This window comes from Ptychodera flava, chromosome 2 (genome assembly GCF_041260155.1).
Source record: "Ptychodera flava strain L36383 chromosome 2, AS_Pfla_20210202, whole genome shotgun sequence".
NCBI lineage: Eukaryota > Metazoa > Hemichordata > Enteropneusta > Ptychoderidae > Ptychodera > Ptychodera flava.
Genome location: NC_091929.1, coordinates 44,158,422 through 44,180,776, shown reverse-complemented (window position 1 = coordinate 44,180,776; position 22,355 = coordinate 44,158,422). Strand labels below are relative to the sequence as shown.

Here is a 22,355-nt window from a genome sequence, read left to right as displayed (position 1 = left end):
TATTTTATGAGAGAGAGAGAGAGAGAGAGAGAGAGAGAGAGAGAGAGAGGGGAGAGAGAGAGAGAGGGTCAGTGTCGATTCTGCAGTGCAGTGTTGTTCATGAGTCTGTTCACTATTTTTAAACATTCCTTTTCTTCTTTTGCGTACCTAATTCCTGGAGAATGTCATTTAGCGTGACGATAAATTGGAATCGGAAGCTTATGACTGCAGATCGATTGAGGGGAACACTCAAATCCACGTAATAAAAGACGAAGCTAGACCACTGTGGAGATGAATGTGTAATGACATTCATTCATCATTCAGTCCTCTTCGTCCCGGGTGGGACATAAGGCGATGACGAGTTGCCTCCACTTTTCTCTATCCTTGGCTGCATGTTTTGCCTCGCCCCAGGTCAGACCCATCTCCTTCAGCTCAGCCATCACCGTGCGGCGCCAGGTGGTTTTAGGCCGACCCTGCCTCCTCTTCCCAGGTGGAGTCCATCGTAAGGCAGTCTTTGGCACGCGATCTTGAGACATTCTGAGGACGTGACCAAGCCATCTAAGCCGGCGGCGCTGGATTTCAATCACCAGGCTCTCAGTCTTTGTCCTTTCGTAGAGTTCCTTGTTCGAGATCTTATTTGGCCAGAAGATGCGGCAGATCCGTCGCAGGCACCCATTGTGGAAGGCATTGATCTTGTTCATGTAATGACAACCCTTCATTTATATACACGTTGGTGTTTCGATAACTTATAATACGTTAAATTTCGGTGTCAGGGTACAATGATACAAAGCAAGAAAAGCATATTTATTCAAATGGTGTTTTTGTAGAGTGTACTGTCTGCAAACACAATTCACGCAGCTTATGGCCTCTGACTCGTGCCTCATGTCTCACACTCGCCAACAGAACTTCCGCAACTTTTGTTAGACACTCCATTTCAGCCGACCGATGGTGTGGCATGCAGCTAGTAACATTTGAATTTGGATTTAAATAAATTGAATAGTGACGATATCTGCTCTTAAAACAGCGACAAAGATATTAATCTATGCCATGTCGAAATGTTAAGATCCGAGTCTTATACTTTAATTTCATTATTTTGTCACTGGAAGTAACTGTCGAGTTGACGAAAACATTTCAGGGTTAAATGAGAAAATTTTGGTAAGCTTGTTTAAAACTTGCTTACATTGACAGGTCATTTTTAATGTTTTGTTTACGAATAAAATGTGCAAATTTGCAAAGTATCATGCTATTGGTGAAGAGTATTTTTCTCTGAAGTTTGAGTTGTAATACATACCAAAGATTTTTGTAACATGATGATGACAGATATTTTAATGTTTGCATGTGTTTTTGTTTACTTTACTCAAACGGCCGTCAAGATCACCAGAAGACATTTTATTGTCTTCTAATAAAAAGCTTGAGTCATGATATCTATACTCACATAGGACATGAAGCACGCAACAAGACTTTTTTCATGTTTTTGATACAACACTCGAGCATGACATACTACTACTATGTGTCAGCACTTTCATATTTTACCATAAAAAGTAGCGAAACAGGGTTTTGAATACCTCATTACAAACTGCACAATGATTATGTTAACTGGTATATGGCACATGGTATGACTCAGAGTGGTTTTAAAGGGAGGATGCCGTCGGAACTGCGCATGTGAGAATTTCTTGTTTAGGCCAGAAGGAAAAAATAAATTGTTCTACTTTGCCCGATTTGGAATTGTTTTAATTTCGGCAAATTCATACATTGGAAATATTTTAGTACCGCCGCTGGCGGTGCCCTACACTTTTTCGGGTTTCCGTGGGCATGTGGGATTCTGAATGAGACGTCCGACGTGTCTGCACTGAACTCTGGTAAAATGTGTAGGGACAGCGGTAAAGAGGCCTAGACATGGGGCAAAAGTAAATTGAAAAAACTCAGATGCTAGGTTCTAGCAGGATGGGACAATACTGAATTGTTGGATTTCAGTGCTTTGCTGTGCATTTCAGTTTTATTCTGAGAGCATGTTGAAATACTCAGAATATGTTGTGCAAACACCGACTGTATATGCAATTCCCCATGTTATTGTTGAGAAATATAATGTTGAATTCAATAACCAGTATTGGTGTAGCTGCAATAATTGTAGCCCTTGGTTGGTGGGGATTGGGCTTCTGTCGTGCGGCTCGCGCCTTGCCCCAACCTGGTTGGGGCAAGGCGCGAGCCGCACGACAGAAGCCCAATCCCCACCAACCAAGGGCTACAATTATTGCAGCTAGTATCAGTGTATCTTGTCTGAGATATTTCTTGTTAGCCTAACACTATAATTATTTTGCCTAGTCTGCATCCTGGCAAAAAAGTCCGAGGGACCGCGGTTACCTTTGACCGAAAAAAAAAAAAAAAAAATTCGCTCGCCGCTCCTGAACCTTGGTCCAACAAATCCAATGAACAAGACTTTTATCCCCTGGCCTTACAAACAATTTATTTCATACATGATATCAAGATGCATCACATTAACATTGCTGCAATATTTACATTTTACGATATTCATAGTTAACAAACATGTTTTAACTTTCATCAATCGACAACGGACCCCAGATACCGTGTTTACATCGGTCGTAGGGGTCCCTGGCAACCTTCGAGCAGAGTTCCGACGACACCCTCCCTTTAATTGACACAGAATAGGTTGACACAGGAGATCAGAACATTAACACATGGTCTAAGTACGCAAAATGATAATCTTTTTTTAAAATTATAGCCTGGTCACAGTGCACACTTTGGGAAAAAAGACACTGTGAAGCAAAACAGAGGCATCACTTTTGGCATCATCATGCATCTCTGTTACAGATATACAGCTGAAAAAGCTCATTCGAACGTTTACACGTATTAAAATACTACTGCTTTATTTACAAGAATGCCACAGATCAAGTACCTGATTCGCTTGTCAACAGCTTTTTACTTCATTGGCTCTTCAACCGGACATCTTTCCAATACATCGAGTATCTCATCATACATGGTATGCTTTACTGTAAAAGAATTTGTATTAATTTGCGGAAAATGCATAAATATTCACGGCCACCAAAACGTTCTGGATCTTTTCAGAATGCTTCTACGATTTTACAAGGAATGAAAATGCTTTGTCGATTTTCAACGACTATCATACTAGTGCAACTTTGAGCAATGGAAGTCATGTTGAAATAATTGGTTTAACTACTTGGTCGTTGGTGGCGCACTGCTATTGTCCTTGGTTTGTAATGATTTGCAGAAAATGCGAAATGCACCAAATATGATACTATAATCTGGGTCCCCGCCTCATTCTACCACTGCTATATATGGCCCACCATTTCAGATTGAAATCTGACCGAATAGTAACGAGGTAAGTCACCTGACAGGATCATGGAGATCAGAATCACAGGCGCTCGTCTGCCAGATCGATCGATTTTCTGCTCCAAGTCGATCTGTCGATCCCGAACTCAATCTGCCGGCCGCATTTAAGTTGCATTGGCGGGCAAATTGAGTTCGGGATCGATATATAGAGAAGAAAATCGATTGATCTAGCAGACTTCCCAGCGAACGAGCGCCTGCAGAATCCATGTAGACAAGATTTGCACCCCCTCGGTAGGCTTCTGTACAGCAAATCGTTCTTCATCTGCTGCAAATCAAAGTTGATCTTTTATATAATATTAAAATTGATGTATTTTGAAAGTATTGCGTTAAAATTTAAAAGCACACGAAATGACAAGCATGAACATTAGACTTCGAAAAATCAATGATCAAAAGTATAACTAACGTCACTTTTAAAGCCTCCAGTCCTGTCCTTTTGTGATAGCATTGCGAAGTGTAGCTCCAGTACAGTAAGTAGTTCGAGGTTTTGCCTGGGCTTGTGGGTCGGATGGTGAAACCGAGCGACAACGAGTGGGTTTTGCCGTCCAAAACACAACTGAGGGAAAGCCTTGAACTACAGCAGCTAAGGTGATGATATAATGATTATCGTTCTCGGTAATTCCAATAATCTGTTCTTTCACATGTATAGGAGGATTTTCCGCCCCCAGTTGGTAGCAGACCGAAATACGCTCTTGCAAGAATGATTTAACACAGTCAGCAAGTTGCTTCGGCTTTCAACCAGAATAAGTGGTTTCCATTCAACTTCGCCAAAGTGTTTTTTGCTCGGCAAAGTAACGACGACCATTAGTACGCCCTGGCAGCGGTAACAATGGGGGACAAATTATTATCGACGAAATATCTATTTTTCGGTTTCTTAATTTATTTCTTCATTTCGCATTTCGCCGTTTCTCGATTTTGTTTATTAGAATTAGCGGAAATGGGGAAGGGAACCAGACTACAGAATTTAGTTCAGTCGGTTCTATCAAACAGATAACCTTTTATTCTGCTGCTCTGACATTTGAAAGAAATACGGGACTCCATATCCTATTTGCATGCATTATGTGCAAAATATATGGTTAGAGTATTGGTGGATGCGATTTCTATACAGCAACAAGAGAAACAGGTGAATGATGGTTATTGGCATGGTCACAGGTGAATGATAGTTATTGGTAAGAGTGTTGGTGGATGCGATTTTCTATACACCAACAGCAGAAACAGGTGAATGATGGTTATTGGCATGGTCACAGGTGAATGATAGTGATACTGACGTATCATCTGCCTGGGGGAATGCGTGCGATGAGGTACTGGACGATCAACAAAGCAGAGCTCACAAGGAGTTAGACTGGTATGAGGAGGGTTTATTGGCTTGATTTCACCATACAATGACGTGCCCAGCAGGATCGTGTTCTGCTCTTTCTCATAAAATTCTCCTTAAATGAGCGAAACTACAATCTAATCATATTGATTTACTAAAATGGTCGTCCATTGGGCACAGATTGAAATACATTTCCATACAATGTTAAGGTCTGAAATTTACATCGAGTGATTGGTTTGCACTTAATTAAAGCCGGTTTTGTAACAGTCCTTGATTGTTCCTTAAGATATACTTTCTATTTAAAGCAAGATATCTCCAACAAGATAAATGTTTTGCTGAATCACTGATACTCCTTGAACTTTGTTCATTTTGAAGTCCGTTAAAGTGCAAGGTGATTGACCTATAACAATGACTAATAAGACTCCGTAGTCATTCGATACATAAGAGTAAATAAATATGAATATATCGATACATAAGAGTAAATAAGTATGAATATAATAACTACATAATTCTTGCCTTGTAACAATAGTTATTGGTTAGAGTATTGGTGGATGCGATTTCTATACAGCAACAAGAGAAACAGGTGAATGATGGTTATTGGCATGGTCACAGGTGAATGATAGTTATTGGCTAGGGTGTTGGTGGATGCGATTTCTATACAGCAACAAGAGAAACAGGTGAATGATAGTTATTGGCATGGTCACAGGTGAATGATAGTTATTGGCGTGGTCACAGGTGTATGATAGTTATTGGCATGGTCACAGGTGTATGATAATTATTGGCATGGTCACAGAAGCGTTGATTGTGATTTTTCTGCGCGTACCACATTGGCACCTCAAAACCTTTTACTAGTCGGTATGGTATGAAATGGTTCATAAGCACGCCTCTAGTCAAATCTATCTCGAAATGTATCATAAAACACGACAGCGTTCATGAACTACACGCAGCTGCGTGTATTTTCAGGTGCAGCCAACAGTCGCGTGTGAAGCGATACAGGACGACCGTATGCATTGGGAAAGCAGGATACATACCACACAGCAGTCGTTCGTCGGTCGCCCTCTATTATACCGTCTCATAAGAGGAGGAGAGCGTAAAAACTTTAAATTTAAGTGATGGGAAATGCCATATTTGTGGCCAAGAAGAAACACTAGAACACATCTTATTATCTGGCAGAAATGTATTTCTTTCTTTGTCATAAAAATACAACTTTGATAAAAATATCAATATCAAAAGATTAGCAATTGCAGGAATCGAAAATGATAATAACGCAACATCTGACATTATTTATTGTATTACTTCCTTTGTAAAATACACAGTGTGGAATATTCGAAATTCAATTACTCTTGATTGGATTACAGTTTCTCTTCAATCCTATGTTATGCAATTAAAATGTTATCTTTCCTCATGGATGAATACATTATATTTCACTTATAAGATGATGAACAAAACTGAGGATTTTATCACAAAGTTGTCAGGCCTTGTAAGACTTGAAGGAGAAGAATGCATCTTGAATGCATTCATATGACGATCTTTGTAATTAAACAGTTATTTTTTGTTTTTCTTTTCAGACAAGTTGCATTGTAATTTTAATGCATTCACAGTTAGATTTGTTTTATTTGCGACCATGTTCAAATCAATTTATCTTTTTCAAAAAAAGGAGGAGAGCGTGAGGAGTGTCCTCAAGCGACGGATCTTTCAGTGTATCCCTTCCACCGAAAGTAGCAACACGACCTGTATGTCGCAAATCTGGCGTATTAGAATTAAGAGTTTACTTGTTTGCGTGTAAATAACAGAAGAATAAAAAACTATAAAAATAAACAAAGCAACAAATACGAAGAGAGAAAGGAAATGCGAAGAGAGAAAGGAAATGGTTTTAACTTGCCATCTATCACGTCGACTCGAAACATGTACACGATAGATTTTTCCTTGACAGATGCATTTGACAAAATCCTTACCAAATGTATTCACACGCGAATGGTTATCTCCGCAATCTGAATGATTATCTCATCACGAAATAATTAATAAAGACAAAGCAAACGTTTACTGAGTATCTGTGGGTCGATAGCTGTGGTGTTTTCGGACGGGATTTCTGCCTTTTACAGGCTGGTTTTGACTTTTAACCCCCTGTGGTAGCGGGGTCAAAAACGTAAAAGTCAGAAATCCCGTCCTAAAACACAACAGCTATGGACTCAGAGCTAACTGATGATTTGCAGAAAACGGGGAGAAAAAGTTGTCCAGTCAGTAAAAATAATGCAGAAATGATAACAGTTACCCCATTTATATCGCACTGCGTTTGCTGGATGTCAGAGAACAGAAAGATATTTTTTACTCGGTATCCGATTTTTGTCGGCTATCGGAGTGCCAAAATCATTGGCTTCTGCAAGAGAAAGCGCCCTCTGATTGAGCTCTCGGGGCCACGTAGTATTAGGCATTCAAATTACAGGGGACTCGGACTGCATAACAGTAAACAAGCAAATAAAAAATAGCAAAAAAATATATAAAACGGTCGGAAAAAAGGACAGAATAAACAAAAACAAACAAGTAAATATAAACAAGCAAACAAACAAACAAACAAACAAACGACTGACAGATCAATCGTGAGACTAAAAGCGGTCAAAAAATAAAACATGGACTTAACAGAACAAACAAGTAAACAAAAACAAACAAGTAAACAAACAAGCAAGCAAGCAAACAAACAAACGACTGACGGATCAACTGTGAGACTTACATGAAACAGACTAGATTCACCGTGCTATGGGCATGGTCCCCCACTCTATAAACATGTCCTGAAGCTAGTCTGTTTCGTGTATGGCTAGTCAAACGTTGCAATATTCTTGAAGAAAAACTATTTTATTTTCATAAAAACGTTTTCTTTTTGTAAAAACTTATTTTAGTTTTGTAAAAATCGATTTTCTTTGTGTAAAACACTAATTTTTTGTGTGAAAACCTATCTCTCTTTGTGGTAAAACCTGTTTTCTTTTTGTACAAAACATTTTCTTTGTGTACGAGCCTATTTTCTTTTTGTACAAACCTATTTTCTTGTTGCAAATCCTTCATTCATGTTGCAAAACCTATGCTTGTATTCCACAGCGGCTATTCGTATTAGTCACGTGTCACAGTTGTTTGAACTTGTACTTTTTATCCGAAATATCTTCTTTTATATTCATAAAATAGGATAAACAAGTTTTGTGATTGGAAAGCTTTCATTCCTGTTGGTAAAAACTATGCCTGTTTTCCAAAACGGCCAAACGTATTGTTCACACAACCTTCGAACTAAAGATCATGGCGCTCTGGTCAGAGGTGCTCTTGTCAAGGTTACTTGCAGACGCCATGAGTAGAATCGCCCACCAGTCGCTTAGAATTTTTTTGTTTTTGACTTTTAAATACAGAATTTCAACTTATTGAGTCATTATTTGTCTCCTGTTCGTATTAATTGTTTTATCTACCTTGCCGATATTTGTTTGGTCAGGTCACGTGATCGAAGGACTTCAGTTTGGAGAAAGACGCGTAGTACGGTCACTCCGACCTACAGTAGACCACAGGGGCGCGTTATCTTTCGAATGTAGCCATCCGATGCGCGACGTGAACGATGACGAATGTTGGTACTACGAGTACTCATTTTCGAACACTATTGTAAGTTTTTTTCGTTTTTGCTTGTTCATAAATAGCATATTAAATAGTCTGATGGTAAAAATATTATTTTCAAGATTAATTTTTGAGTGTAAAAGACAACAACATATGGAAAAAGATTGAAATGATTGGCTGAACAGCTCATGCAAGATATTCAACATGCGACGGCAGTACCACTACTCACTATAGTGGTACTGCCATCGCATGTTGAATATCTTGCATGAGCTGTTCAGCCAATCATTTCAATCTCTTATGCTGTTCGGTATTTTTAACTCACACACATACATTATATATATATATATATATATATATTTATATATATTATATATATATATATATATATATATATATATATATATATATATATATATATATAATATATATATATATATATATATATATATACTATATATATATATATATACTAGTATATATATATACTATATATATATATATATATATATATATATACATATGTGTGTTGTATTATACATATATATATGTGCGAATGTGTATACATTTGTTTGTTTGTTTATTTTTGTTTATTTCTTTCTATATTTATTTATTTATCCAACGTTCTATCATATTGTTTGTTTTTATTTATCTTATTGTTAATGTTTTTATGTTTGTTTATTATTTATTTATGTATTTGTATGCTTGTTTGTATGTTTGTTTATGTTTTGTATGCGTGTTTGTTTTTTCTTGGCTCCCTCGACGTTACAAATATAATCAAACACACATAAACAAACAAACAAACAAACAAACAAACAAACAAACAAAAGAACCACCATTCTTTATTGATAAATTTGAACACAAATACAACTCCTCATTGGTTTTTTATTGTATATGGAAATAATCATACCTAACCAATAAACATGCATAAACAAACAAGCAAACAAACAAACAAGGAGCCTGAGCGCCTGTTGCCGAGCAAGGTTAACATGTCTGTGTGTCACCGCGTTCACCTGACGATCTACCACTAATGCGACAGTCTACTGAAGATTATTCATTCAATTTACTCTGTTTTGAATTTATATGCCCATTGACTTGAAGCAAGTCTGGATTAAGATGTGCCGACTCGCACACCCGACTCACACAGTCGCATTGTCTAAAGATTTTGCTCTGATATCAGGTTAATTATTAATAATAATTCTGAAATGCATAGTAGATCCCAGTATTTGAAAATTTTACTTATATTATTTTTGAAGTGTGTGTGTGTGTGTGTGTGTGTGTGTGTGTGTGTGTGTGTGTGTTTGAGAGGAGAGAGAGAGAGAGAGAGAGAGAGAGAGAGAGAGAGAGAGAGAGAGAGATATTTTCTATGAATGTATGGTTATTTGCAGCCTTTATTTCTTGTTGTTTATTTAGATTATGTTAAGTGTAAGTTTCAAATTAACAAACAAATATTATTTGATATTACAATTTCTTTGATAAGCAAAAATGAAAAATATTAGCAGCAAAATAATTCAATCTGTAAATTAGACTTGATTAGACTAGGGCGGTTAAAATTGATTTGTGTACAAGAAATTGGATTTTGGAATTTCATTGAAGTAACAAAAAACTAACAATATCTGAGCAGGCTTGTCGTTCATCAGTTTTAACTGTTCAAGGTTTTTAATGTAGGATACCACTGCATCTTCTTTGCTTGTGAAGCTTGTCGATAATGTGTATGTATTTAAAACAATCAATTCAATGTATTTCGTCGGCAATTTCCTATTCTGGAAATATCAAATGAATATTCAAACGTTTAGCTGTATTGTTATAAAAAATGTTTTTAAAAAGAAAAAGGTTTTTACACAAAGAAAATTGATTTTTACAAAACGAAAATAGGGTTTTACACAAAGAAAATGGGGTTTTACAAAATGAAAATGGTTTTCTACAAAAAGAAAATATTTTTTAAAAAGAAAATAGGTTTTTCAAGAATATTGCAATGTTTGCCTTGCGCTATTCATGGATCTGCCATTTGTTTGTTTGCTAGTTTGTTTACATTTGCTTGTTTTGTTTGTTTTTGTTATTCTATTTCTTTTCTTTCTCGACCGTTTTTTCTACTTGTCTATTTTTATTCATAATTATTTTTTTACAATTATTCAGTCCGTGTTCCCTGTGTTCAAATACGTATTGCCAGTTTATCTGTCCATGAACTTCGACATGCGCAAAATTCAAAACGTATCACGCCGACTTCTTGTGATAATTACTGAAGTCATGAATCTGTAAATATGGAGATATTCCTTTCTTATTCTCTCACCGATGTCTTACTGGAGAAAGGTGTCGTCTTTTATAAAAAAATACATGCGGGTGTTCTATATTTTGGAAGACGCATATCGCTATCCCGACACTCTCCTGCATGGCACCACTGCACTCCTGCTGTGGATGGGCTGCAGATTGAGCACAGCCTTTTATTTTTATGTACAGTTCCAGTTCTCTCACTTAAAGCCTTCAAGTTAGGTGTCAAAATAGCTCCTTATCTATTGTTATGGCTGTGCACTCTTGCCGCTGGTGAGATAGTAAGTTTGAAAGTGTTTGGTATATCCAATTACGATGTGCGATTGGCCCGCAGCAAAAGTGAAGTTAAAAAGTGAGCTGGCTGTTACATCTACTGTCGGTGTCCGCTCACAGAGAGAAATGCAAACTTATTTTAAGGATATCAAGCATCGATCGGGAAAATCTGCCAAAGAGTCGGGTTTGAAAATTGATTTTTTACAAAAGGAGAATATTTTTAGTCTGCAGGTCAATTATTTTGGCTGTTGAGATGATTTCTAAACGAAATTCACCCGGGGAAAGTACGCAAAAGATGACACGGCAAGTGAGGTCACAGAAGTTTGACATCGTTTCTTACACGATCTCCAGTTCCCACGAAGCAAGTAGGCCGATCCTTGGCTACCAGCAAGTGGTTCCGGTTTACCGAACGAAGACAGACGTCGGCAAACTTGGCGACTTCTCAGCCTCGTATCGCAGGCCTGCCTGAGATAAAGTGTATTTGCTGCAAGCGGAACGTCAGTTCTTTACGCAATCCACGGTAAGTTTTTATGATGTGTTTTGTAAGTTATTCATAGAGCATCAGAGCATGGATGGACTTGCGTGCGCGCGCCCGTGCAACTGAGGGGATCTCTGAGGGGAAATGTCTTCACTATTTTAGCAATGCATGGCACTGTATCTTTCATTTGTCACTTTAAATGGGTCACAACATTTCATTTTCGGTCATTTTCAAGGCAAAACGTGACAATGATGCGAATCATCAATGTTCGCTCCAAAGTTGTCACGCTTCCCAGTGACAGCAGACGACCCTGACTCATCCGTCATCGTCAACAAAGTGTGAAAGGACCGATTTTGTTCAGAATTTTTGCGTCCCTTTGAATTCTGTTAAAGGTTAGGTCAGGCAATTGTGGTAGTGGCTTTTATCGCCGTGCAGATTGGTGCAAAGCGTCTGCAATGTTTTGTTGAACAGGTATTTGAGTTGCAAAATGACAATTGAGAATTCCACGGACAGAGTGAATAGTCCCATAGCAGTTGTGGGCCGTGCAAATCATCCATGTCGGGCAGACGATAAGCCTAGCTCTGGCCTCTGCGTACCGTGCTGTGTGTTCTCGGCGTTATGCGGCGTTATGTGATGGGAGGACGTATACCCTGGGTATAACGCCGGGATACATACCTGTGGGTCCATAGCTATGGTGTTTTCGGACAGGATTTCTGCCTTTACGGGCTGGTTTTGACCTTAAGGCAGAAATCCAATCCGAAAACACCACAGCTATGGAAGCCGCGCCTGTCAAAATTGTACAGTGGGGTATCCAATTTAGCTTTCCTCCGATTTTGGTTTCGATTTGGTCCAGTCTTTGTATATTTGGGCATTCCGGAACAACAAATATGCAGTGCTGTTAAATTTTGATGAAAATGCTGCTATAGCAACTTCGTTGGGTTGGCAGCGCTGAACCCGTATCTTGCACTGAATAAAGGATGTCGTCAACAGTCGAGTGCGTGCAAGTTCGAAGCGTATTGATGGATATACGACTGTCTGCATCAGTACCTTCGCCTTGGGACATAAACTATCACCCCGATTATATAACCTGCTATGGCATTGGGACTTTTCTTGACCCGTCATCTATGATTCGAAGTATCATTGACCTAGCAAGAGTTTAAGTTTTGGGTTTCCTCAAGCACAGTCTGTCGAGTCTTGAACCTCTCCAGAATTTCAACTTATTCTCTACCCCGTAAAACTACTGGTAACAGCGTATATACACAGACTACATGCGACAAGTGACATTTTTCGTTGGTGCTCAATTAACATTTCATGGGAGGTCAATGAAAGGTATACTGCATAACTTAAGATCATATAGGATGGTTAAAAATACAAACCGTGTGAGTAGTAGTCGCTCTGAGTTTTAGGATTTGATTTGGCACAAAAGGGCACATCTGACCATAACAGCATCAACCCTAATGCCACTGCTGGACTAAACTTTAGCTTTGATCAATACTGGTACAAGCAGAATTAATACAAACAAATAAAAAATTTAAAAAACAACAACTTAATACATGCACTCAAGGAGTGCCATAGGGCAAAAATGACAAACCTCCAAGTTACATTAATTAATAATACATTTTCAGGGGAGAACCATTTTGTTTGAGGGGTGGGGAGGAAGTGGGTGTGACAGTGTTTTTCCCCTGTTGTCAGCCCTGCATCAAATTATTTCTTTTGTTCATTACTACACCCACATGCCACTGGTTAACAAATGCACCTATGCTTTCAGTGTTCTGTGTAAGTAGCAATAAGTAGAGGTATACATTATTTCCACCTTTCTGTTATCTCAGTATGATGCATAACTTCAAGAGAGAAGTGGTAAAATATGCATGAATACTGATTTGTTGAGGGAGTGCTCTACTACCGACCCCTATGAGTGTTTTTCCTCCAAGCAGTCATAATACAACCCCCCCCCCCCCCCCAATATCATGGATGTGTAGCAATTGCAACAAAAACATTGTGTTTGAGTTTATCAGACTTTTGTCATGCTTAAAAACAAGTAATGTTGGCAAAGACATCTCAGCGGTGTCATTGTCAGTGTGTACTGATATATTAGAGATCAGATTTCCCTAATATTGTTGATTGCAGGGATATTGCAACAATTTTTTCACACTTTCTGTCTGTTTAACATTATTTTATCAAGCTATTACATGATCATTTCATTTTAAATATCCTCCACCCGTTAAATCAAATGGTTCTCCCCTTACTGCTGCATTGTGCTTTGCTGCAACTTTGTTGTACCCATATTTATTAATACTTCTGAAAGCAAATCGAAAACCACATATTGGTTTGTCACATGCTGTTGATACATGTGATACTGATATACTTAGCAGATCGTTGTAATCAGACCATATCAAAATTTTACTGAGATTGATCAAATTTCAGGTATAAGGGCCATGCAGCTATGTCAGTTTTGCAGATTTCTTGGTATTATACACCAAGTTTATGTTCTTTGATAGTTTTGGACACAATGAAAAGTAAAGATTTTGCTAGACTTGTCTCATTGCCCAAGACCTTTCATGCAGCAAAATCTACTTAAGGTAGAACGCGCCTTGGGGACAGATATTTGGACTCTCAAACTTTTAAAATTCTTCTCTGATATACCACTTGTGGGGGTTCATTTTAAAGCTCTTGGGGTTAGAAAAATTTGCACCAGCTTAGTTTTTTGAAATTCGAAAAATTCTATTTCTCCATAGAGTTAACACAGGGATGGCAGCCATTTTGAATTTCAAATATAGCTAAATCTTGGATAATTTGTTTCTCTGGAACCAAAGTTTGCATGGTGACCCCCAATTTTTATTCTTGATTTTGAAAAAGGATGGTTGAAAGATTCCTCTTAAAAGGAAAGTTTTAGCAAAAGTTTTAATCGCCACTTTCGAAGCACATACTACCTTAAGGATGGCAGGTGGGAAAATAGTGTAGGCTAGGTAACTGTAAATTCACATATTTTCTTGTGACCTCAAAGTGGCACAAAATTGCTTTGTTTTGACATATTTACAGTAAATATAGTTTCATGGGCAGTATTAAGCCAGTCGCTGTAGGGTTCCCTCTGAGGAAGTCTAAGCCACATTTTTATAGGATTTAACAGATTTTGGTGACTTTGTTTGTTTAAATTCCAAAACTGCCTTTTTGGTTTACAAAACCCTGAATCAGTGAATAAACCAGATAGATGCTAAACTGCATACAATATAACATTGTTTTGGATTCCCAGCTGTTTTCACGTTCTTAACCTTTGCCCAAAAACTTCCCACTCTCAGCAAGTGTGTAGGCTGTGTGTGCAAGTGTATGATTCCTGCAAGGGCGGAACTTTGCGGGCTAGCTTCTAAATGTTGGGTAGAGTTTCATCCACATTAACTAGCTTTTATATGAAGTGAAATGTCCCTGGTGTGCCAGCACGGTTTTAGCAAACTGCCTTGAAGTACGGTTTAAACGATGACAGATGTCAGTTGATGTTAGTTTGGTAAATATAATGCAGTATGTAGCAGATTTCAGACTGTGTAAGAATTCAATAGGTCAGAAAGTCTCAGTAACAGACAGACACAAATGGCTTTTGTACAAGGAGGAAACAGAAAAATATGCATAAAAATGCAAAAATGGTTTCTGAACAGAGAAACACAATATTTTTTAACAATTGCGATGTGTAACTGACCAGGGTCAATTGAACATTATAATGCAAGTGTTTGTTGTGGGATGTTCTGAAACAAATAATTTGGGAAAAAAAATGGAAAAGTTCAAGTTTGAGAATGGGCATGGGTTCAATGGAAAAAGTTCTTACATCTTACAAGTGTTTTGTAATTTTTCTGAATGAAGTTTTATACATGTTGAGTAATCTTGTGAGATTTTAGTGTGGAGTTTTGGAGCAAAGATGCTATCCCACAGTTAAGTTTTCAAGCTGCTCGTAAAATATCCTATCTACATGTAACATGAATTAGGTAGTCATCCTTTTCAGTTTCAGGACCAGAATGTCAAGTGTCAATGTCAAATGTCAGTGGTTACATTGTGCTCAATGTCATGTGCATGATGCTCCATCATGCAATGATGAGTTAGTCAAGACCCTATTCTGTACCCCAAATAAAATAATCATAGCAATAATGTACCCCCTCCTGGCCATAATGGACTGAAGCAAACTTTGCACTTCATAATGTACACAGCTTTGCCTAATATGTTGTGCAAAGTTTCCTTTCATCCATTGTGGACTGGAGTTGGTACATTATTTTTGTGTAAATTGCATCATGGATTGCCTTATCAAATTAAAATAAGAGTACATTAAAATAAATGTACATTAATACATTGTAGCACCATGCTGCTATTAAAATAAATTTAGTCAACACTTTTCAATTCACATAACAGTACAAACCATCAGAGCATATCAATTGTTATGCTTTGGACCCATGAAACCACTCCTGAAACATAAAACAGTGTTGGTTTGATCATTGATTGATTGTGGAAGCCTGGAGAGTATATTTGGCCTCTGTTTTTACAAATCACAGCCTTTATGGGTGTGTTGACATTAAATCAAGTCAAAATTTTCCTAAAATTCAATGCCAGAAATCAAATTGCAAATATAGTTCCAATGTACTTGCCCATCTTCCTAACCTCAGAAATGGCTAAGTGAAAGATTTTCAGAAGTATTCAAGAGAGTTTGGTATGAAGCTAGTCCACAAGCTGTCAATTGGTAACATTGAATTTTTAAGTGACATGATGATGCAAATTGTCAGTTGGGCTCACAAACACAAGGAAGAGCCATTACTAAAGTTTAGGAATTAGGGAAATAGAAGATATCATATAGCTCATACAAATACATTTTTGTCTGTTTTTCCTGTGAGACTGAAGATGGACCATAGATAGGACTCTGTCCTCAATTCACATTAAAATTATAACTATATAATAGTATAATGTGTAAAGGATATGCCACAGCTGTTAATTAAACCTAAGGGGTCTAAACGTAATCTTTGAAGGAGAGAAGTCATTAGAATGCCAGTGTGCATATATTTAATGTATTCCAACTTATCCAAGAGTGGATAAATTTTCCGGAGTTTGCGTAATTTTCTTCCTTTTGTCTGATGTGAATATTACTTTGCCAACGCAATTTATGGCTTGCATGTTATGTTCATGTTTTAACCACAGCCCACCAAATCTAGTAATGGTATACATTAGAGTGATTTAAAAAATGTTGTCACAGCTTGTTATCTCTATTGTGGTTCAGTGTCCCACATTTTAGCTATAATATGCAGTCTGAAAGGAGCCTATGAAATTTGCATAAAAGTTCGTGTTAGAGAGCCTCGTTTTCGTTACGCTGACCGCCACTGCAGTGAGGGATAAAATACGGCGAAAGGGTGGTCTTTAATTAAATATCGACGTGCAGCAAAACGTACAATAGCTAGAACTATAATTTTTGCTTTCAGTTGTAGCATACATACTAATGATCTGTTTTCCTTGGGTAAACTCACAAAAGTTGAGAAGATTTTATTTAAATCGCTACAAAGTGGGTGGCGAGGTCGACCCGCCAAATGCGGAAGTAAACTTCACCTTTTTCGTAAAACAGCTCGATAATGACCTTAGAGGTCTTAAGCCAAGCCGAAAATTTCAGAAATATTCATTAACTATTATCAACATTTGGTGAAATTTTCATGACCGTGCGACCATGGACATGTGTTTGCGGCAGTGTTGAATGTTGGCATGCAGTTACCATATCGCTGTATACGTAGATCTCGAGGGTCTATGAGTATGCGAACACCCGTTACGCTACGTACACTCCACGCTGTTTACCGCGACCAAACCACTTGTAGTTCACACGGCGCGGGTGTTACACGATTAATCTTTCATTTTGTTCAAAGTTTACTCCTATAATCTCGGGTCACTGATGTTATATATAAATAAAGTATTTAATTAATGTCACATTATGACCATCAATAAATTTTTTGCTAGTTACATGAGTTATAAAATGTGCCAGTCTAGTTCGAGCACGCACGGTAATGCTAGCAGGGATGGCCGCAACGCGCAGCTGTTTACCGGCTATCATTCTAGCCGCATCTATATTCACGTACTCGTGTGCGGGATACAGAGTAGCCGTATTTATCCACGGAGATTTTTTGCAGTCGATGTTATTTCCTACAGTTTTTGTATGCTTGCTAGCTACTAGAATGCGAAAACGGAAAAAATCACTCATAAACGAAACAGCACTGCTAGTCAGTACGACGGGTGTCTACCACTATACTACGTGTACGGCCGCAGACAGTGATAAACGTAGCCCTTCTGTCACCGTAGTGTTTTTTTTTTCCATTTGCACTGTCCACGACTTTACCGAGAAGCCAGCCAGGCAGATTGTGTTGGCCAGTGAGGTAACACAAGCTTGCAGTCTTGCTTCCTCGTCACAATCATTGAAAACATAAACAGAACCGAAAAATCTGCCAAGTTAGCCGGTGAGGACCGAGAAAGAGCTGAAAGAGTTTACGTGTACACTCACGCTGCGCTGTAGGTCGCCATGTTAGATTTAACACATGAACGTCGCTGCATAGTCAACTTCAACGAGACTTATTTCAAAACGGAGGCTTAAGCCACTGAGATTTTTTCAGATCGTATGGACCTACTCAAGATACGTCCCCTCCCTACTTCTCATGGAAATTTGACTTTGGATATGCTTTTGCGGCAGTGTTTAGTGAACGGCATTTTCGGTCGCTCGAAAACCATGAAAATAAGGCTAACGCAAAAACGAATTGATAAAACCCCATAAAAAATCATCGGCGAACACTAACTAAGAGTACAATTCAGCCGCTAACTGGAAACAGGACGGATGCTAAACGAAGGCTGAGATATCTGCGGATAAAATTCTGGCGAAAAATGCCATAACCGTCACTCACTGGCTAGAGGGCGCTGTTCGAATTTGAACTAAATCCCTAATTATGCATGCAAATGAAGTACCCTCCTTTCAGCTATAATATGATCTGCTGTTTGTCAGGAAGGTCTATCAGCCAGCCTTGCACACAGATGGATTGTCCTCCTTTAATGTTACATTGTTCCCATTCTATGATAGTCTAGAGACACTGTAGTATGGTTACCATCACATATGCGATTTCAAAATTGTATCTCTCTTCTGTAAATGATGTAGCACAAGCCAAACAACTGTATGGTTCTATACAACTCATCAATGGACGTTAATGAAGAATGTAGGACAAACGTATGGTAATGAAAAAATTAACAAATAAATCATTTTCTCTATCTGATGTAATGTAAGAACAACAAATTCTGAACCTTGTTAGCGAATATGCATATACCATATATATATATAGATAGATATATATATATATATATATATATTTTATAACTCAGTGACAACTCTTGTCATTTTCCTTTAAAAATAAACATCATCAACATTTCTTCTTCAAACTTAAAAGTACAATTAGATGCGAGGATTGGTGGGGAGAAATGATGGAACGTGATGTTAATTAAAAAATACATAAAGAAAAGTACGCTCTCCTTTAATGTAATGCGACTTGGACAAGCACCATTGATCATAATGTTTATAATTAATTCTAATTTCCTCAAATGGTCTTGTGCGTCAGTACTGCATTGTATGCATTTAATTTAATCATTTACAATTATCAGATTGACAATGTCCTCTATATTAAATACAAAATAAACATGCACATTTGAAATAATTAATGTGAACAATTAAGATTAGAAGAAATCATATATACATCTATCTTTTACAACAGATAGCATGATGAAAAGGTATAACCTTACTAAAACTTGTTAAGTATGTTTAGTAAGAATGGTTGATGATATACCTATAGTTTCAGAACCCATATGCTCTCTGAATGCATCCACACTTTGCTGCTTTAATTATTGAGAAACGTGGCAACAGCCGCACTGATAAAGGATATAGTAGATTTATTTCCCAGTGTGTAATTCAACTTGATAGGGTTGCTGTTACATTTCTTATCTTTGAAAGGTATCAAATGTAGTCTCCATCTTGACACCATAGATCATTTACTCTCACAGAGCTTCTCAGACTACACAATACACCGTAATCCGTGATCGTCCCATTGCTATGAGGAAGCCCATGCATGTACTGTAGATCAAACAATTTGAGCTTTTGCTATCCACATTTTAATCAGTGCACTTTCGTTGACGTGGCAGCCCTGGAGAATATCAAGGAACAGTTGATGCGGTTAACTCTCTGTAAGATGATCAGTGTGTGAGTGATAGCTTGCGCAGCAGCTAGGCCACCAAAAGGCAACTCACTTGTACGCATGCGCATGCGTCACTGCAGTGCAATCGGATGAAAATTCTTGCCGGCATTATAAGTCGCTTCCATTGAAATCCCACCATGTTTATCAGTGTGACATCGCATACTACTGCTCCAAATTTTTTCTTTGATCAAGATTTACAATCAAAAGGTAATTCAGAATTTGAAAATAAATGCATCAATTTATTTGGGATGAAACATAATGCACTGTCCGATAGCGTCCAATGCGCGACCGGGCAGGCGTTATCAAGAGTCACAGCCCTGACACAAAGTACGCTGCAGTGTGCTGATGATAGTCACCCTTACGAAAAAATATGGCTTCTGGCACATAGTTGTGCATGCTAACCCACAATAGTTGTGGATACCAAGCTGCAACTGTTTGTGGCTTATAAGCAGGTTATTCATATTTTATCATGCAAAGATCTGTTCTGGCACAGTTTTGCGGCATACAGGCCGCTGTGATTGCAGACGATATGCCGCAAAAAATGGGATGGGGCTTTTAGCGGCATAGCTGCTGCTGTGATTGCAGACAATATGCCACAAAAAATGGTGGGGTAAAAGGTTTCATGGTAAAATGCTGCTATGCATGCTTCCTGCGCTACCCCCCCCCCCTCCCCAACCATACCTGCATTTGTACCTACCAGTTTTATACTAGCCAGGAGATTACCATACACTTCACATCTTCATTTGTTTTAAGGGACAGTAGCTGTAACTTATGATGTTGTTCTTTTAACTTTTGTGTGTTGAGGTAACTTTTCACTTTACTCACTTGGCAAAATAGCAAAAATCAAGACACATAACAGTATAAAAATACTGCATAAAAATTAAGTTACAGCTACTGCCTTTTAAACCGACTACTCACAGATGCAAACAAAAAAAAACACCACATATCTTCACGATAATATCCCATTGTTTATTTTGATCTGTAAAGCAATGATGTTGGTACACTAGGCTGGACCACTAAGAAATTAAAAAAAATCAAAATTCAATAATCTAATGATGTTCATGTGAAAAACATAACAGAACACGTCTAAAAGTCTGCATTTGATTTTTCACATTATCCAAAGTTGTTTTTGATGCCATCCTAATGTTTACGATCTTGTTCTGAAACTTTAGATTGAATGTTCCTGTTGATCCATTGGTCTGTTCAGCTTCATGGCCTTTGCCCATACACTGAGAATAAAAATGATAAATAACAGACAAGGATATTATTACATGTGCAAAGTGAAATGCTTGTATTTTGTCGACTACCCTTATAATATATTAATACAAAAATTCACGGAAAAGAGCATTCATGTGCTTGAAAGAAATTATAATAATTATATTAAATAATTTACCCAATGATACAAATTCATGACATATCTATACATTATGTTATTGTGATTACCAAATCATTGCTTTTCAGCCTCATTTTCACTATTTACTTGTGACACACCACTCCAAACTGCAACTATTGACCAGCGGTGATTGGGTTTCAGCACATCTCAAACAGAAGAAATGTAAATGGAAAACTGTCTCATAAATTGTTTTAAAACAAAAAGTATCCCTTTATAATAGCGCAGTGCACGGTTACAGGTTTGTTACTAAATATAGCCGTACGCGCGCCATATCGGACGCGCAGCTTGAAATGCGGACAAATTTTATCAATGTTGCATACATTGCTGTTTTTGCAGCTTGTACTCTGAGTCGTGGATATGCCTATTGGTATTCATTGTTACACTAGCAGTTAGCCCACTAAGTTGTATTTTCGTCGTTCTTGCATTCGTAATTTTCAAAAGCGTAATCTAAAAATGCGTACGATGCTGTGTGTTGGCCGCTACAGCTAACACACAGCATCGTACGCAGGCTAGGGAGAGTTGCCGACATCGACGGTTATTTACGAGAAGTGAATAAAAGACTGGCATTTTTGGAAGCGATCGAGTAGCTGAGGTAGGCAGGATACGACTTGGGCCCAAGAACGCTGAATTTCGGCAGTAATTTGGCTTTTTACATCAAGTCCAAAATGGATTTGAAGTCACCGACCCTACCTGCGCTACGGGTCTTTGCAGGGCAGTGGTGAGCGGGGCGATTAACTGTAGCGGAACACACAGCATCGTACGCGAGGGCTACCAACCTCCATGATTAACTACCGGTATATTATTTTTGCCAATACCGTACGTTCATTTGGCATACTTGAACAGGGTTCGCCAAGAAGAACATCAATATAGCACGACCAAAGACAGTGAAAACTGCGAAAATTATAGAGACAACTCGTGGTATTGAAAATTACTTACCGAATTTTTAAACGATCTGTAGCTCTTCGATCAAACTATGGGTGTGTCCGTGACCGTTGTTCTTCGGGACGATATCTCGGTCTCAGAATCGGTCATCCAAGGGCCATCAACGCATCGCAAACGCTGTTTGTTGGTTTTAAATTCATAGCTAACCTTTACGTACCCTGAATGATAATGTCCTACGGTAATTTTACGCTAAACTGTACAAAAATCAGAGCGAAAAAAAAACGGCGACGATATACTCCTCGCTCAAACGTCCTAACGGCCTACCAGTGCATATCAGATTTAATTTGCCGCTCAGGATTTGACCCATGACCTTTTGGCAATCTGACCAATCATAAAGAAATCTTCACATGATCTACAACAATCTGACCAATCATAAAGAAGTCTTCACATGATATATGACATCATCAGGCGTGATTCTAGAGTTCCGGGTTCAAAGTCTGTTCTGATCCACGCATTGTCTCTCTGCTGATCGAGCTCGAGCGAGCTAAGCTGCATGCGAGCTTGCGTTTGAAAACCAAAACGACACAA

At 38.1% G+C, this 22,355-nt stretch overlaps 2 protein-coding genes across 4 annotated transcripts in view; one reads left to right on the top strand and one right to left on the bottom strand.

The window, feature by feature from the left end:
* Positions 1–299: 299 nt before the first annotated feature.
* On the bottom strand, positions 300–680 carry LOC139150421 (uncharacterized). The gene has a single exon (XM_070722791.1). The coding sequence runs from the start codon at positions 678–680 to the stop codon at positions 300–302; it is 381 nt and encodes a 126-aa protein (XP_070578892.1).
* A 10,439-nt stretch (positions 681–11,119) lies between these two features.
* Positions 11,120–22,355, top strand: part of LOC139121715 (excitatory amino acid transporter-like) — a 122,610-nt gene continuing 111,374 nt past the window's right edge. For all 3 annotated transcript variants that reach the window (XM_070686840.1, XM_070686830.1, XM_070686812.1), the window contains exon 1: positions 11,120–11,303. The gene's annotated coding sequence lies outside the window, so the exon portion shown is untranslated. The remainder of the gene's footprint in view (positions 11,304–22,355) is intronic.

Coding starts and splice junctions, on each gene's coding strand:
- LOC139150421 (XM_070722791.1), bottom strand. CDS start 680: ATGAACAAGATCAATGCCTTCCACAATGGGTGCCTGCGACGGATCTGC.